A 15,188-nucleotide genomic window follows, 5' to 3' on the forward strand; every position below is an offset into this window, starting at 1 on the left:
TCTGCATCTTGTGTTAAATTTGTGTCTACATAATTTGTGTTCTCCAATATGGGTAAATGACATATCTTCTAATTTGATTTCCATTTTTTGTTGCTGGTATACAGAAATATAATTTATTTTTAAATATTTACCTTATATCCAAAGCCTTGCTAAATTCACCTGTTAGCTCCAGTAGATTTTTCAGGATTTTCTAAGTACGCTTCTTTTTTGAAAAAAAGACAGTTTTATTTTTTTCATTCTAATCTTCACATATTGTTTTGCTCTTTTTGCCTGATTGCATTGGCTCAGATCTCTAGCGAAGGCTTAAATAGAAGGGATGAGAGAAGACGTCATTCTGTGTGATCTCAGGGGGAAAGCATTCAGTCTTTCACCATCAAGTGTGATGTTTTCTGCAGAGCTTTGTTATCCATGGAAACTTTATCAGATTGAGGAAGTTCCCTTTTATTCCCAGTTTGCTGAAAGCTTTTATCATAAATGGGTACTGAATTTTGTCCCCCAAAAATTCTTGTTCTGCCTCTGTTAATTTTTTTCTTCAGTTATTTTTCTGTTAAATGAATATGTTGATTGATTTTCAAATGTTAAACCAACCTTGTATTCCCAAGATTCATACCAAGTGTTCATGATTTATTATCTTTTTTATCTAATGCCAGATTTCAATGGCTTCTATTTTGTATAAGAATTTTTTAATCTATGTTCATGAGGGATATTGGTTGGTACTTTTATGAAAAGTCTTTATGGGTTATCAGACATATGCTGTCTTCATAAAATGAATTGAAAAGATTTTTTCCTTCTCTATTTTCTCCAAGATTTTGTATAAGATTGGTGTTAGACCTTCCTTAACTGTTTGATAGAATTTATAGCCTGGAGTTTACTTCACAAGAGGATTTTTAATTACAAATTCAATCTATTTATTAGCTATAGGGTTATTAAAATTTTCTATTCTTGAGTCAGTTTTGGTAAGTTACTTTTTTTCAATAAATTTTTTCATTTCATCTATGGTGCAGAATCTTTAAATATAAAGATATTTAAAATATCTCTGGAATCTGTAGTGATATCCTCTCTCTCCTGATATTAATAATATGTCTTTTCTCTCATTCTTTCTTGAATCAGTCTTGTTAAGTGTTTATCAAATTTTTGGAATCGTTTTAAAAAACGAATCGTTGCCATTGCTGATTTCTTCTATTATTTTTCTCTTTTATTTCACCTATTACTGCTCTTTATTATTGTCTTCCTTCAGCTAACTTTGGGTTTAATTTGTGCTTCTTGTTCTTACTTCTTAAGGTAGAAGCTTAGGTCATTTGTTTTAAGCCTCTCCTATTTTCTATGTAAGCATTTAAAGCCATAACTTTCTAAGCACTGCTTTATATGACAAATACAACCAATTTTGCTATGTTGTGTTTTTATCATTTAGTTTGAAAGATTTTCTAATATATCTTATATTATTTTGGTCAGAGAATATATTCTAAGATTTCTGTATTTTGAAATTCATTGAGACTTACTTTATGGGCCAATGTGTGATCTTCCCTGGTGAAAGTCTGAAGTGCACACAAAAAACGTGTTTTCTGTGGTGTGGCTATAGTATTTTATAAACTTTAATTAGCTCAAAGTGGTAAACAACATGTTCAAATCTTCCATATTCTCACTGATTTGTCCTACTCATTCCATCAGTTACTGAGGGAGAGAGATGGTAAAATATCTAATGATAAGTCTGCCTCTCTCTCCAGTTCTGACAGGCTTTGTTTTATACATTTTGAAGCCATTATTGGTTACGTACACACATTTGTGTCATGCCTGTGTAATGAAGTGACCCTTTTTTCATTATACAGTGTTTCTCTTTATCACTGGTAATACTCCTTTTCTTGAAGTCTATTTTGTCTGATGTTAAAATAGCCACACCAGCTCTTTTAGTTCTACCTGGGTTTTTTTCGCTATTCTTCTAGTAGCAGGTTATGGTCTCTATTAAAAATGAATCTCTTGCTGACAGCACATTATTCAATCTGATAATCTCTGCCTTTTAATAGGAATATTTGATTCATTTACATTTATCATAATTAATTATATGGTTGGGCTTAAGCCTACTATTTCTCTATTTATTTTGTATTTATACCGTCTGTTTTTGTTATTTTGTTTATTCTTTCCTGCCTTCTTTTGAGTTAAATTTTATTTTAGTATTTTCATGCTCTCTACTGGGTTTTCGGCCATTCTGCTTGGTATTGTGTTTTAGTGGTTACTCTTGGGATTAGAATATGCATCCTTACCTTATCACAATCTACTTGTCATTAATATTATACCACTTTGAATTAAATGCAAAAACCTTAGCATGATACAGTGACATTACTCCTCCCGGCACCCTCTGTACTCTTGTTGTCATCCACATTTCTTCTATGCAGTAATCCCCCTCATCCACAGGTGGTAGATTTCCAGACCTCAGTGGATGCCTAAAACTGCAATAGTATTGAGCCCTACATATACTATGCTTTTTCCTTTATATACATATCTATGATGAAGTTTAATTGTAACCCAGTGATTAACAACACACAGTAGAAATTAACAACAATAACTAACAACAAAACAGTATATTTATGACATACTGTAATAGAAGTTATGTAAATGTGGTCTCTCTCTCTTTCTAAATATCTTAATATTTTTGGACCAGTAATTGAAACCATGAAAAAAAACCTGCAGATAAGGGAGGACTACAATGTATGTAATGAACCCCATAATGTAGTGTTATTACTCTTGCTTTGAATAATTAAACAATCAGTAGTCTTAAGGAAAAAATGTTGACCATTTCTGGTGGTTTTCACTTCTTTCCATCTGGTATAATCTCTCTTTAGCCTGAAGAATTACGTGTAGCATTTCTTAAAGTCTAAGTCTGATGGAAACAAATTCTCTTTTTTAGACAAGACTTTTGTTTATATGAAACTGTCTTTATTAACACTCTAATTTTTTGATGGATAATTTTCTTGGATGTAGAATTCTGGGTCATTTTTCTGTCAGTCTTTTAAAGATGTCACTCCATCGTCTTCTGGGCAGACAGGGGTCCTCCTCAGTCTTCATCACCCCTGACCCCTCGCCGAGGACCTCTGACGCCATGTCACCTCCTCTCATGTGATCAAGGATGCCCAACCACCTGCCCTGCTGCAGTCCAGGGGCCTCTGAGAAGCCTACTGCCCCTCCGAGAGCTCTGCCACCATCCTCCTGTGGCTTTTACTGCCCTTACACTCCCCCACTTGTTACCTCTTACCCACCTGCCCAGACCCTCAGTTACGCTGTCGGCCCTTGAGCGTTGGGCAGCACACTTCTCTGCCTCCCCACAGCATTTGGCCCATGGAAGGCAGGGGAGAGGCAGTGAGGCCCCCTAGCCTTACAAGCAGGGTGCTCTTGTCGGGGAATTTTTGCAGACTCTTTAAGAGCTCTTACTTAACTTTTCTTCCTTCAAATTCTCACTGTCGAGGCTTGGCTTTCATCAAAACCAAGTGTAGCGTTGGCTCATTCTTTCCTCCTACTCTCCTCTGTGCTACCCATTACCAGGATATATCTTCTGAAGTAGCTGAACTGAACGCCTCCCCTCAGGGTGGGACCCCTACGAGGGCCAGGCTGGGGGAGCACAGGAAGGGTGAGACCTCCCATGATGCTCTTCCCTAAACCAGCTTGGTCCTCAGGCCTCTGAGTACTAGTTTCCATATCAGCTGCTTCCTGGGTTTGATGCTGATGTTGGCAATGAAGCTGTATCCAGGATCCAAGTCCACAGGATCCAAATCCACAGAACGTTGCCATGCAGCACCCAGAGAACACGTCGCCACTCTGCGTCCTCAGCTCCAGATCTCTACAGGGGTGTCACCTGGAGACTCCTGGGGAGCAGGCCTGGATCCTGCACAGTGAGGCCAGAGACCCGGCCACCTGGGAACCAGCCACTGGCCCCGCCTTTGCCTGAGGCCCCACCCACCTCCCACTAGGTATGAGAGGGGCCTCAAGTCTTTCTTGCTGCTCCAGCTCTCTGGGTTCCTTAAAAAATAAAACCCCAAAGAGGAATTCAAAATTCCACAGCCCCTCATAGCATGGCCCAGCAGTGTCCTTAACTTTGGTCCATGAGAACGTTCAGAGTAAGGCAGCCTGTGTGTTTACAACATTGCCAGATCTGACAACTTTCAGATTGTTTTATCGCAGGTTAGAGGAGTGAGGAGATACGAGTACTCAGTAAAAGAAAGTCAGTTATCTATATGAAGTCAGTTTTTATATGTATAAAATGTACATGTATTTATAATGTGTGTGTGTGTGTTTGGCTGAACAAGACCATCAGCGTGATCACTGCCAGGTCCTCACCAAGGCTTATGGCACAGCAGGTTAGAATATGAAGTTGGGACACACAAGTATGAATCCCAACTACCTTCTTCTTTCTCATCTGCATAATGGGTATAATATAAATACTATGATAGTTGTTGTGAGGATTAAATTAGATAATACATGTAAAATATTCAGACCAGCAGAAAGAAACAGTAGCAGGCACATCCCAGGGCCTCCTGTATAGGAACAGCCACTGATAAATACATGTAAAATACTCAGAACAGTCTCTCTTAAGCTCCCAAGATATCCAGTATTGACAGTCCAGTTATTGTTACTGTTTCTTCGTGGTAGGTACTCATAGCCATGGTGTCAGGTTCTATACACATCCAGGAATAGTGGGACACGTTTCATCTCAGCGCAGGCATAATGGTTCCCTTGTGCCCCAGGCAAGTCCCCGCTCCTGGCATCATCAGCTTTCTCGGGCTGCTGGGATCCCTGGATCCGTGCAAACAGACACATTTGCTGCTCCTCTCAGAACATGGTTTCCCACCTGCAGTGAACCCCTCCAGCCCCTCAGAAAACCTCCATGAACCTCCTGGAAGTACCATACAGTTTTAAGCCTTTGTGCTTCTTTCAGGAGGAAGGTCCTTGCCTCTCAGCAGACTCTGAGAAGGGCTGCGGCCCCTGTCTGAGGCTGTCTCAGTGGGGTGGCATAAGCCAGCACCTCGGTGCAGACACTGTGCCCTGCCAGGATTTCACTGCTTGACGTTCATCAAACACATGAATAATTTACCTCTTAGGACCTGTCCTGCCGACTCACTGGTCGATTCCCTGGGACAGCCTTTCCCAGCTTGTAATTGCTCTGAAACCCGGAGTCAGCAGCCTCCACTACTTCGAGACCACTGCTTACCTTGAGAACTGGCTTCTGTGGCCACTCAGGATCTCTTTATTTGCCATGTCACCTTCTAAACCTCTGTCCTCAAAAACATCATGGAGCACCTCTTCTGTGTGCCACCACACATCATGCTGGGGCGCCTCTAAGCGCACTCCAACAAGGAGAAGAGCGAGAGAGCCCCGCCCCGCCACTGTAAGAGGGCCCCGTGAAAGACTCAGGATGCATGAGATGAAGTAGAAAAAGCAGAAAGGATTAAGAAAATGTGGCACACATACACCATGGAATACTATGCAGCCATAAAAAAGGATGAGTTCATGTCCTTTGCAGGGACATGAATGAAATTGGAAATCATCATTCTCAGTAAACTATCACAAGGACAAAAAACCAAACACCACATGTTCTCACTCATAGATGGGAATTGAACAATGAGAACACATGGACACAGGAAGGGGAACATCACACTCTGGGGCCTGTTGTGGGGTGGGAGGAGGGGAGAGGGATAGCATTAGGCAATATACCTAATGCTAAATGGCGAGTTAATGGGTGCAGCGCACCAGCATGGCACATGTATACATATGTAACTAACCTGCACATTGTGCACATGTACCCTAAAACTTAAAGTATAATAATAATAAAAAAGAAAAAGCAGAAAGAAACAGCAGCCCCTGTCTACCTTCACCAGCCCTGCCAAGAGGGGATCCTTTCTCTTCCCATTGTATACCCATGTGTCAGAGCGTGTAAGTCAGAGCCGAGACTTGCGCCTGTATGCTTGGGCCATGGGCTGTCATTGAATTTTCTTATAGTTTAGGGAGTCTTTTCCAGAAAGTTCTAAGGACACTTATTAGACTGAAATAGATTTATTTTAAGATTAGGAGAGCTGAAGGTAAAACCTTTATTGGGAAGGAGTCCAGCATCTGCACACCCAGGGGCCGTCCTGTGCCTGTCCGGTGCCTGCCCCCGCAGCCCCACAGCATGCAGCCGTTGCTGGTTTTCAGGCACCCTTTTGGAGGGACCTCCCAGGTTTCAGCTGTTTTAAGATGACAAAAGATGTGAAGGCCTTGCTGACACAATGATGCAGCATTTTTATGATGAGTGTTCTCATAAAACATCCCTCTTTCGCACAAAACAGGCTTATTCTAACTTTTAAGGCAATTGCGTCGTGTCAAGGGGCCAAGAATAATAAATAGCTTTAAAGGCCAAAAATGTTACTCTGACCCTAATATCTGCATTGTCCTTGAAACCTTGCAGCTGTATTTGTTTTTCCTTCATCAACCAAAGTTAATGTTAAGTGATTCCCCAACTGCAACCCCATTTACAGAGAACTGAGTCCCATTTGCTGTGTCTGACATTTTTAGGACCATGATGTTTTCATGTCTTCCCTTAGCCTTATTCTAGTCTCTGTCTTAGAAACCATGATAGGCTCATATTAATGGGACCAGTCTTCATTTTCCTTTGGAGTATTTATTCTCAGCATATAAACCACCCTTCTCTTACTAATAACGGAATTCCAAAGGCCCTGGGAGGAAGGAACCCAGCAGCCTGAGGTGTTCCAGCACGGCCTGTCCCCAGACCAGGCCATCTGCTGGGGTCAGGGCCCTGCAGTGGAGCTTGGGCCCCACTGTTCACCAGTCCCTCTTGGTGTGTTTCAGCTACCTCCTGCCCCATCTCCTTCCATCTAAACCTGGCCTGGACACCCACGGCATGCGGCATCCCACAGCCAACACCATTCAGAGGGTATTTAAGATGAGCTTCGTTCCCGTTGGCTTCTGGCAAAGGTTTATAGCACGGATGCTGATCAGCCTGGCGGAGATGGACCTGCAGGTATCACGGCTGCGGTTTCCGCATAGGCAGGTGCCCAAGAGCCACCTACAGTTGTACCCTTGGGGGAGGGGAATGCCCTTTGCTGGGGGGCCCTGCCTGGAGACCCTTCTCCTAGAGCCATGCCACCATTCTAGTGCCGGGGGCAGGTGTGGCATGGGCTGCTGGCCAACCCATTTAAGCCATCCTGTGAGTTCCAAAGCAGCGCCCTCCTTTGACAGAACACGCCCTTTATAAACAGTGGTTCTCAATGTTAGCCCACCTCAAAACCACCTGGATTTTGTTAGAACACAGTTTGGTGGGCCCCACCCCAGAGGTTCTGGTTCAGTAGGTGTGGACTGAGGCCAAGAATTCACATTTCTATCCATTCCCCGAGGTGATGCCGCTGGCCCGGCAACCACACTTGGAGAACTGTGACGTTAGAAGCACGGTTTTGCCAACCTGGCTGCATGCTAGACTCACCTGAAGGAAATTCTAAAAGACACAGACCACACTCCAGACCAATCGAATCAGGATCTTTGAGTGTGGCATTGTTTGAAAAAGTGATTCCTCTTTGGTATTTTTAAGGCTCCCAGGCGAGTCCCCTGTGCAGTCCAGTTTGAGAACCACTTGTGCAGAACTTTACATGGCTCTGGTAACACGGGAGACCCCGCCCAAGGAGTTAGCTTCTGTGGGTTTACCTGGGGTTACGGGAAGGAGTCCCAGCTGTCAGGCAACATTAACTTCATGCAAGGCAGGAACATGGAAGCAATATTTGCTACAGTGGTGTTTTTCAAAGTGGGGTTCCTATACCAGCAAAATCAGCCTCACCTGGGAACGTGTGAGGAACACACGTTCTCAGGCCCCAACTCAAACCCGCTGCATGAGAAACTCCAGAGGGAACCCCGCACTGGTTTTCACAACCCCTCCAGGGGATTCTGACACACTTTTGGTTTTGCGAACCTCTGGCATAATCCCTGACTGTCAAATCCTTGACATGAAACTCCATATGAGTTTATTGTTGCTACATCCTAATTAGAAAGCCCTTATTGAATTATAACTTCTTAGCTCTATAAAAATGTTCTTTGATCCTCCCATTCTTACTGAAAAATCAAGGCAAAAGCCTTAAAATCCATTGTGACAGGAGCAGCCTGTGTTAGCGGGGAGGGAGATTGGTTTATGGCGCCAGAAGCGTGCGCTGATTGAAAGAGTGGGCACAGGCGCTGGTGCTCCTACGTTCCCATTCCTCTACCCTCCCTTTGAACTCTGTGTCCCGCTGTGTTCTCAGGGGAGGGTCATGGAGCACTAGCATCGTGGGAGGCTGAGCTTACAAGTGGGGCCCAGCTGGGCCTGGAGGCCAGGGCGCCCTTCCGGGCAGCAGCTCCCCTCACTCGAAGTTAGGAAAGAAGTCCTATTGAACTTCAGATGGGTGACAGGAGGGGGAAAAGAGTGCAGTCTCATCACTCATCAAAGGCATGTAAATTCAAGCAGCAGTGAGATGCCACTTTTCATCCATCACATTAGCAAAAAGCTGAGCCGTAATCCCCAGCCCCGGGCACGAAGTGGCCCTGCGCACACTGGCAGTCGGTGCACAGGACAGTCTCGTCGTTCAAAAAGCGACTCCTCGGGATGCATCCAGAGCCTTAAAACATTCAGACCCTTCGACCGATAATCCGACTGGTAAACATCTAAACTAAGGACATATTTTCAATCAGAGAAAGCTCTGGGCCTTTCTCATGTAACTCAAGGTGGTTTTGAGGGAGCAAAAGATTGGCACCAACTTACACTTCCAGAGGAGAGCGGTTCAGGAAACTACTATGCTCAACAGAATATTAAACTTTAGAGAAATGAATTTTATGTGTGTTTTTAATGGCATAGGAAAACTGAGGTTTTTTAAAGTATACGAAATTAGAAATCCAATATGGCTTCAGCTGTTTTTTTACAAATATATGGAGATAGAAAAAAAAATCCTGGAATAATATATACCAAAATCTGAATGATCTGTCTGCTTGGTGTCAAACTGGCGTTTTGTTTTCCCTCTTACATTTTTCTGTATTTGCTACATTTTCTAATATGAATTTTTGTTTGTAAAGTCAGAAAGGGAAAATATTTTTAAAGGAAAGCCTATTTTTCAATTCTTTGGAAAAACTGTGTTTCCGGAGTACCCTGGAGACCCTGTCAGATAATGTAACGTTCAATTTGGCAGCAGGGATGAGCAGTGTGGGAGGAGAGGGTGGGAAAAACGGGGGACATTTATCAAGATGGGGCCCAGCCCGGCCTCTGCAGAGCTCTGCCCAGGGCCAGCGAGGAGCCCAGAATACTTAAGCAGGGTCTTTTCTCTGTCTTTCAGCTTTTTGAAAACAAGAAGAATACTAAAAGCAGGAACAGGAAAGTCACCATTTACAGTTTTACAGGAAACCAGAGAAATCGCTGTAGCACATTCAGAGTGAAAAGAAATCAGACCATCTATTGGCAGGAAGGGCTCCTGGTCACTTTTGATGGGGGCTACCTCAGGTAGGAACACCTGGAAGCCCACCTGCCAGGTCAGCAGGTGCCACAGCAGCCACCCCAGGGCCACATCAGCAGGATGCCTCATCCTCTTGGTGTCCAGAATTTTGCTCGTGAGAGCGGCTCGTCATGGCAGCTTACTAGAAATGTGAGGCCCTCCCATGAGTGTCCCAGAGGCTTGGGTCTCCTCACCCCTGCTGAGCCCCCCTTGCAGGACGGGAAAGGCAAAGGCAGATGTGGCGGCCACAGCTCAGGACTTGAGGGACGTTGCAGTCATTGAGCTCAGGAGAGCCTCAGGCACCTCCCATGGTTATTCAGGTCACCATGGTGACCTTGCAGCCATCCTGCCCATCCCCTTGTTCTGTGAAAAGCCAGGCTGGGGACAGGGGACACTGAGACTCCTCAGCCCCCATCTCCACTGCCCATAACCAGACACGGAACTCAGCTCTCAGTGCCATTTATTCTTGGTTTTTTGAGAGCGGTAGACCTAAAGTCAGCTCAACAGGTTTAACAAATGATGAACACCCAAGATTATTTTAATGTTACAATGAACTTTGCAAAATATTCTTTAGCTCTGTGAGAGGAGAAGAAGGGAAAAGGGGAGGTAACTTTACAGAGGGCTTGATTGGGACCTGCCTCTTCCACATAGATGTTCTCACTTAAAACCCATGGTTGCTGTTGGACAGATGAGAACACTGAGGTTCAGGGAGGTCCGGGAACTTCCTTAGGGCCTCACCTGAGGGTCAGCTCCCAGGCTGAGCATCCCTGACTGCAATCTTCCTTGTGTCTCCTTCACCAGGCCAGGTCCGGGGCAAGAACAAGGCAAGGCCACACACACGTACATACAGGGAGGAGGGCACATCGGTCCTGCAGGGCACAGAGTCTCTCCAGCTCCTCGGGGGTTGGGTCCTGTCCCTGGGGGTAGGGATATCATCCCAGGGTCCCCCAGAGCCAGATCGCAATGGGCTCCTTTTGGTCTCTGGGTTGCAGTGTGGAATCTTCTGATGTGAACTGGAAAAAGAAGAAAAGCGGAGGAATTAAAATCGTTTGCCAATCAGAAATGAGGGACTTCTCAGCCATGGCTTTCATCACAGACCACGTCAATTCCTTGATTGATCAGTGGTTTCCCGGTAAGAGGAAATGCTAGAAGCAAGCCCTCATTCATGCTAATATTTCTTTATGAATCAGGGTGGGGCTGCTGCTTTTGGGGAGGACAGAAATCCCACTGGGATTCAGCTCAAGAAAACTAGGGGGTCTTAACAGCACTTTGGTGGGAGTCCTGGCCCCCGAGAAGTCCGGCTCTGTCACTGGGGGGAGTACCATGGGGAGGATTGGGCTCGGACCCCACTGGGAATGTGCAGGGAAGCGGCCTGCCAGCTGCCCACAGGCGTGGCAAGAAAGATGACACTGGTACCACGAGTGGTCCACGGAGATGCTCAGTGTGAGCTCACACGTGTCTTGTTTTCACAGTGAGGACTGTGTGGCGGAAATTGCGGGGGAGCCGGCAGATGGAAATGTATCCCCTGCGCAGGGGCAGGGATGGAGGGGAGCCGTGGCCACCAAGGGGCCTTGCTCTCCTTCCCTGCCGCCCCACCCATCCCAGCGGTGATCAAACCACTAACACAGCCCTTCTCAGACCCTTTCAATCTGTTTCTTCATTGATAGTTCACCCCCAAAAAGTACTCTTTGAGTGAAGTTGCTGAGGCCTCCTGTTTGTTTTGCTCCTGGGGTGGAGATGACTCCCAGAGCAGCCTGCCGGGGCGGGGGCCATCTGGGGCTTAATGGGGCAAGCAGCTGTGGGAGAGGCTGCCCCGAGAGCCTCAGCCCCTGAACGCTGGAGGCCAAGCAAGTGACTGGAGAGCGGGTTTGGAATTCCAGTGCTGCCCCTGCAAGCCTCGGTGGGTCCCCCAGCCTCCTGGGCCGGCCTCACCTGCATGCAATGCCTGCATCCCAGAGAGCATCAGGGAAGGTGGCTAAGAAGCAGTGGCAGAATGCACTCAGGATACACATTCCAGATCCCAGGGTCTGGTCTCTGTCAGGGTTGGGGTTCTTCACGCTGTTGGCAGGAAGGGTGACCTACAAGGAAAAAAGGCTTAGAAAGGAACCCTCGGAGAAGGCAGTTGGGTGTGTGTGTCATGGTGATTTGGGAGGCACTTGGCCGTCTAAGGGGGCCCTTAGGCCCATGTGAACCCTTCTGGGCACTTTGCAGCTCCCCACCAGCCAGTGTTCCCCCGACAGCAGGTGCTGGGCAGTTTGACAGGTGGGTCCCTTAGACAGTCACCTGAGATGGAAAGGGCTCTGGTGAGCACCTGAGACAGGTCGCCTGGAGCCAGCATCCCCAGCCAGGGGCCCCTCCCAACGGGATGCCTTACACATGGACCTGCAGATATCAGATGTGCCTGGAAAGTTCTAGGCATCCACCACCTACCTTGCATGAAGCAGGCAGTTGGCCTGCCCTGAGGGCACCTCCACAGGGCACCTTGGAGGGTGTTTCTCTGCACCTCCTCTCAGAGGCATGGGGGGATCCCGTGTCCGGTGACTGAGTTTCATCTATGATAATTTGCACTCATTCCTGCCCCCGCATCACCCTTCATGGACATCGTAAACCTGATGTTTCTAATTGCAAGAAGGGTGCCTTCCACACTGCTGTGATTGTTGGAGGATAGCTCAGAGCTAGTCTGCGATGACCTGTTAGGGCCCAGTCATGCAGGAGGGATCCCCACCCTTGTCTCAGGCCCCCCAGCCAGCCTGCTCAGTGTCCCGACCACTGGACAGTTCTCAGAAGCATCCTGAACCCTCCTTGGACACATCTTTCTGGACAAACAATTGCACTCTCCAAAAAGGCACCTGAATGTGGCAATGGGTTTCAGCCTGTCTCTTGGGTACAGGCCAGGACAGGCAGCTCCCCTGCTGTGAAGGCCTCAGGGCCTGGGGTGCAGAGTGCTGCTCGGGGGCCCTCCTGCACCACCTTCTTGTGAAGCTGTCTCCTGCTGTGTCCTTATTTAGCTCTGACGGCCACAGAGAGCGACGGGACCCCACTCATGGAGCAGTACGTGCCCTGCCCGGTCTGCGAGACAGCCTGGGCCCAGCACACGGACCCCAGTGAGAAATCAGAGGATGTGCAGTACTTCGACATGGAAGACTGTGTCCTGACGGCCATCGAGCGGGACTTCATCTCCTGCCCCCGACACCCGGACCTCCCCGTGCCGCTGCAGGAGCTGGTCCCTGAACTGTTCATGACCGACTTCCCAGCCAGGTATGCCCCGAAGGCCCCTCCCAGAACACAGTGCAGGTCACAAGGGGCGTTCCTCGCTGTGCAGCTGCCGAGTGATCTCCAGGAAGACCCCTCCAGGGCAGGCAGGTGCCCCAGCCATGGCTTCCCACCAATCTCAGTAGCTTTTAGGTTCCCATCCTTGGCTGCCTGAAGGGAACCAGGCTGCTGGGCTTTCCATTTTGGAGGCCTTGATAAGCCCAGCTGGGAAGAGCACTTTGCAAGTGTAGCCATCCTGCCTCCCCATACGGCTCCCCCTTCCCCTCGTAGCCAGAGCTGCTCTCTCCTGAGCTGCCTCTCCTTTCCACTCCTACCTCCCCACCAGCCCCAGGGCCGGCAGGTAAGTGCAGCCGGTGCTCCTCAGGCATTCAGGAAGGGGAGAACTCCCACCCAGAGCCTCGTTTACCTTCTTTGTCAAATACTGAGTCCTGCCTGTATCTCTAGGGCTGAGCCTTGGACCCCTCAAATCTGTTCTTAGAGTTTATTGTACCTATGCTAACCCGAGATGATAACTAGGGAGAGAATCAGGGAGGAAATAGGAAACGTCACCTTTCAGAAGAAAACTTCCAAAGGGATCCTTTCTCTACGGCCACCATTTCCGTGGGGTTCACCCTGTGCCAGCCATCACCACCTCTGAGGCCGTTCCTGTCCTGAGCCCACTTTACAGAGGAGACCGAGGCTTAGCAAACCTGCATAACCCACCCAGGTGTGCCCACCTGCAAGTGGCAGGGCCGGGGTGGCCCAGACCTCACAGAGGGCTTTGAACCGTGACTCTCGGCCGTGGGGACAAATGACCCAGCCCAGGACCCACCCGCGTCAGGGCGGGGCGATGTGGCTGATGCCGGGCCTGTGTGGCAGGCTCTTTCTGGAGAACAGCAAGCTGGAGCACAGCGAGGACGAGGGCAGCATCCTGGGACAGGGTGGCAGTGGCACCGTCATCTACCGGGCCCGGTACCAGGGCCAGCCTGTGGCCGTCAAGCGCTTCCACATCAAAAAATTCAAGAACTTTGCTAACGTACCGGCAGGTAAGCGGGTCCCAGGTTGGTGCTGTTTTTCTCAGACATAGGCTGCCCGGGTCTAAGCTCTGTGCTGCCTTAGAGAGGCCTGAGGCTGCAGGCACCCCGTGTCCTGCTGGCTGACACTGCGCTGTCCCTGGCAGACACCATGCTGAGGCACCTGCGGGCCACGGATGCCATGAAGAACTTCTCCGAGTTCCGGCAGGAGGCCAGCATGCTGCACGCGCTGCAGCACCCCTGCATCGTGGCGCTCATCGGCATCAGCATCCACCCGCTCTGCTTCGCCCTGGAGCTCGCGCCGCTCAGCAGCCTCAACACGGTGCTGTCCGAGAACGCCAGAGGTACCGCGGCCCCCTGAGACCATCAGAGCCCCGGGCGCCTCCTGCCTGGCACGGGGGTAGAGCCTCAGGTGGCCTTGGCAAGCCCAGGGCACGCCCAACCCGTAGCTCGTGTGACCATCCCCTGGGTGTGAGGCCAGGGACCCCGCCAGGTCCAGTCACTAGGCAGAGCCTTGGCGAGGACGGGGGAGCGCACGCTGTGGAGTCGGCTAAGACCAGGCTCCGCCGCGGTCCAGGAAGCCGCTGAGTTTATTTGCCTGTAAAGGGAGGATGGTGACAGGCCTCGCTGGGAGGGCACCGAGCACGTGAGCTGCATTGAATCCCTTTCGTAACTGCACGTGCACACCGCTGCTGAGACTCTGAGACCGTAGGGTCAGTGGGACCATATTTTAAAATAAAATGTTGAAGTAATTTACCTTGAGAAAAGAGCAGCTAAACTCCAGAGTTGCCAGAGGGTGAAAGGTAGCTGTCTTTTGACTAAGGAAGAAGAAATGCTATGAAAATCAATCACTTCTGCCTCAATGGAAGATAATTTTTTAAACAAAATTCTTTATTTTTTTTAAATACAGGATCTCGCTTTGTTGTCCAGGCTGGAGGACAGTGGTGCAATCTCAGCTCACTGCAGCTTTGACCTCCTGAACTCAAGCAATCCTCCCACCACAACTTCCCGAGTAGCTGCAAGCACACGCCACCACACCCAGCTAATTTGTTGTTGTTGTTGTTGTTGTTGTTTGTAGAGATGGCCTTTTGCCCTGTTGCCCAGGTCGTTCTTAAACTGTGAGCTCAATCGTTCCCCCCACTTTAGCCTCCCAAAGTGCTGGAATTACTGGCATGAGCCACCACGCCCAGCCAAACAAAATTCTTCTACTTGTCTCTCACCCCTTTACGTAGGACAGCCTGGACCTGAGATGAACTCTAGAGATTTGGAACCCTTGCTCATTCAGCAAAACTGCCAGCAATTCTAGGAATAAGATATCATGAATGAAGCTATAGTGATGAGCATTTCTATCCTAAATACTATTTCACTTAACCAGGCCATTGTCTGTCCCTTATGGCAGTCTGGTGAATAGTGAGAA

At 48.1% G+C, this 15,188-nt stretch overlaps 1 protein-coding gene across 6 annotated transcripts in view; it reads left to right on the forward strand.

The window, feature by feature from the left end:
* LRRK1 (leucine rich repeat kinase 1) overlaps positions 1 to 15,188 on the forward strand; it is a 155,363-nt gene that overhangs the window by 124,540 nt on the left and 15,635 nt on the right. For all 6 annotated transcript variants that reach the window (XM_054449968.2, XM_054449969.2, XM_054449967.2 and 3 more), the window contains 6 exons: positions 6,832 to 7,003; positions 9,330 to 9,493; positions 10,478 to 10,617; positions 12,494 to 12,743; positions 13,617 to 13,783; positions 13,918 to 14,115. In XM_054449968.2, the coding sequence (XP_054305943.1) occupies positions 6,832 to 7,003; positions 9,330 to 9,493; positions 10,478 to 10,617; positions 12,494 to 12,743; positions 13,617 to 13,783; positions 13,918 to 14,115 (1,091 nt within the window). The remainder of the gene's footprint in view (positions 1 to 6,831; positions 7,004 to 9,329; positions 9,494 to 10,477; positions 10,618 to 12,493; positions 12,744 to 13,616; positions 13,784 to 13,917; positions 14,116 to 15,188) is intronic.

This window comes from Pongo pygmaeus, chromosome 16, assembly GCF_028885625.2.
Source record: "Pongo pygmaeus isolate AG05252 chromosome 16, NHGRI_mPonPyg2-v2.0_pri, whole genome shotgun sequence".
NCBI lineage: Eukaryota > Metazoa > Chordata > Mammalia > Primates > Hominidae > Pongo > Pongo pygmaeus.